At 70.4% G+C, this 3,088-nt stretch overlaps 1 protein-coding gene across 1 annotated transcript in view; it reads left to right on the top strand.

Annotated features, from left to right (window-relative positions):
• Window positions 1-235: 235 nt before the first annotated feature.
• Window positions 236-3,088, top strand: part of EMIHUDRAFT_459051 (hypothetical protein) — a gene marked incomplete at its 3' end in the record, with an annotated part of 4,222 nt that continues 1,369 nt past the window's right edge. Inside the window, exons 1-5 of the mRNA XM_005769446.1 lie at window positions 236-277; window positions 589-729; window positions 816-2,214; window positions 2,401-2,426; window positions 2,638-2,958. Of these exons, the coding sequence (XP_005769503.1) occupies window positions 595-729; window positions 816-2,214; window positions 2,401-2,426; window positions 2,638-2,958 (1,881 nt within the window). The 5' untranslated portion in view covers window positions 236-277; window positions 589-594. The remainder of the gene's footprint in view (window positions 278-588; window positions 730-815; window positions 2,215-2,400; window positions 2,427-2,637; window positions 2,959-3,088) is intronic.

Genomic DNA, 3,088 nt, shown 5'->3' with positions numbered 1-3,088 from the left:
AGGGCTGGTGAGAATGGGCTCTGGCCACTCGCCCGTGCGGTTGTAACCGCGCATCAGCCGAACGGAGGCCTCGACCGCCCCTCGCGGCAAGCTCTCGAGCATCTCGAGCAGCTCCCCCGCCGCCATCGCCGCCTCGAACTGCTCCCTCATGCCGAGCGCGCCGCAGACCTTGCGTACAGCCTCTTGCTGCAAAACGGAAAATTTCTTTTCTCGCAGTGACGCTTATCTTTGTTTACTGCTGCTCCGGCGCCACTTCGCCGACCGCGCTGTCTTGCCGGCGCGCACCACGCCCAGCCGCAGCCCGTACTAGCCCTCCGCGACACGCACAGCGCTGCGGCGCCGACTCGCGCTCGGCTCCCGCCTTTGCCGCGCTCGCAGCAGCCGCCTCAGCGGCGCGAGCGCCGCCGACACGCAGAAAGCCCAGACACACGGCTTTTGCCAGCTCCGCCGCGCGCCATTCTCGTCGGACCCCACAGCGCAAAGTCCGCGCTGACGCGCCACACGCGGCGTCACGCGCGCGGGAATGTCGGCGCGCGCCGCGGCGCGCGAGCCGATTCTGCGCAGACACAGCGCCTCTGCCCCTTGCAGGCGGAAATGCCCAAGGTCGGAAGCATCCCGCGCTCCGCCACGGTGGCGTGGTCGTCCTCCAACGAGCACTCTGGCTTGCTGGCGGCGGGCACCGTCGCGGGCGCCATATCGGACACGTTTGACTCCACTTCGCACCTCGATGTGCGTGACGCCTGCAGCGCCGGTCTCAGCGCTGCGACTCCGCTCGACGCCCGCACGCACACCTCCTCCCCTCCCACATCCGGCAGGTCTTCTCGCTCGACCTGCAGGGCGGCGCCGAGCTGCCGCTGGTCGGCTCGCTCGCGTGCAACGACCGCTTCAGCCGGCTGACGTGGGGCACCAAGGGCGTGGCGGACGGCTCGCTGCCGTACGGGCTGCTGGCGGCCGGCACGGCCAACGGCAGCGTGCAGATCGTCGACCCCGGCCGGCTCATCAGCCGCCACGACGCCCCCGTGGTTGCGACGATCGACTCCCACTCGGGGCCCGTGCGCGGGCTCGAGTTCAACCCGGCCGTGCCGGAGCTGCTCGCCTCGGGCGCGGCCGAGTCGGAGGTCTTCATCACCGACCTGACGAATCCGTCGACGCCGCGCGTCGTCTCGCCGGGCGCAAAGTCGCCCGGCCCCGGCGCCGACATCTCTTGCGTCGCGTGGAACCGCAGGGTGACGCACATCCTCGCGTCGACGTCGCACAACGGCCTCTCCGTCGTGTGGGACCTCAAGCTCAAGAAGCCGGTCATCAACTTCACCAACTCGGCGAACCGCGGGCAGCGCAACTCAGTCATCGCATGGAACCCCGAGGTGGCGACGCAGATCATCGTCGCCTCCGAGGACGACGCCTTTCCGAGCATGCAGATCTGGGACTTGCGCAACGCGTTTGCGCCCGTCAAGGAGCTCACCGGCCACTCCAAGGGCATCCTCACCGCGTCGTGGTGCCCGCAGGACGAGAACTTGCTCATCTCGTCGGGCAAAGACAACCGCACGCTCTGCTGGGACCCGGCGACGGGCGAGGTGCTCTGCGAGCTGCCTCCCTCGGCCAATTGGACGTTTGACGTGCAGTGGTCGCCTTGCCTGCCGGCCCTCCTCTCGTCCGCCTCATTCTCGGGCGAGGTGGCGGTGCACTCGCTGGCGGACGCTTCCGCCACGGCCGGCGCCGAGGAGACGGGCGCCGACGGCTTCTCCGTGCAGGAGCCCCACGCGGGCAAGCCCATGATTCGCGCGCCAAAGTGGCTGCGCCGGCCGTGCGGCGCGTCCTTTGGCTTTGGCGGCAAGCTGGTGCGCTTCAGTCACAAGTCGAGCGAGGTGACGATCGAGGACGTGCCCAGCGACACTGGCGTGGTTGCGCGGGCCGAGCAGCTGCGCGCCGCGCTCGAGGCCGGCGATTTGGCCGGCTTCTGCGCCCACAAGGCCGAGGCGGCGCCGAGCGAGCGCGACGCGGACGACTGGAAGCTGATGGAGGTGCTCTGCTCACACGACCAGCGGACGCTCGTGCTTGGCTTCCTCGGGCTCGTCGACCCGAACGCGCCGCCGCCGGCCGAGCCGCAGGCCGAGGCGGCCTACGAGCCCCAGTACGAGCCGCAGTACGAGGCGCAGCCCGAGCCGGTCACGCCGGCGACGCCGGAGCCGCAGCCGCCGCTGCAGGAGAGCGGATGTCCTAGACCCGGCCTCCACAGACTCGTCCTAGACATTCCCTGGGATGCAGTGGCTGTGCCAGGAGGGGCACGAAGAGAGGCCCCAGACCTCTCTACAGACGACGCCGGGAGCCTCCCCGGAGCCTTCCCTGAGCCTCCCCGGAGCCTTCCTGCAGGACGTCAACCCCGAGGAGCTCTTCTCGCAGATGGCAATCGCGACGGAGCGGCAGATGTCGCAGGCGTCGGAGCTGGACGCCATGGGGGCGGCCGCGACCCCCCCCGCGCCCGACGACGGCGCGTCGCCCATGCCGCCCGAGCCTGCCGCCGAGCCGCCCGCGCGGGCCGGGCCGCTCGAGACTGCGCCCGCGCCCGACGACCCGGACGTGTCGCTCGCGATGCTGAACGGCAACTTTGCCACGGCGGTCGAGGTGTGCCTCGCGCAGGGCCGCGTCGCCGACGCGCTCATCCTGGCCGCGTCCGGTGGTGAGGAGCTCTGGGCGGCGACGCGCGACCAGTACCTCGCCTCGAACAAGTCGGCGTTCATGAGCCGGCTGTCGGCCGTCGTGCACCAAGACTTTGACCGGTACGTCGCTGAGTCGTCGCTGCCCGCGTGGAAGGAGACGCTCGCGCTCATCCACACCTACGCCTCGGCCGAGGCGCTGCAGGGCCTGTGCAACTTGCTCGGCGAGCGGCTCGAGGCTGAGGCAGGCGACGCGTCGGCGGCGGTGCTCTGCTACATGTGCGCCGCAAACACGGTCAAGGCGGTCGAGCTGTGGCACGCGCGCTACAGCGAGCAAAAACCCGGGGGGCCCGCCCGGCCCCTTTTGGCTAAGGAACCGGGGGGGGTAAGGGGTTGGTCCCGTTTTTTAACAATGGGGGGGGGTAAGGGGGGGG

The sequence above is a fragment of the Emiliania huxleyi genome (genome assembly GCF_000372725.1).
Source record: "Emiliania huxleyi CCMP1516 unplaced genomic scaffold EMIHUscaffold_422, whole genome shotgun sequence".
Lineage (NCBI taxonomy): Eukaryota > Haptophyta > Isochrysidales > Noelaerhabdaceae > Emiliania > Emiliania huxleyi.
This window is presented reverse-complemented; position numbering and strand designations above follow the sequence as displayed.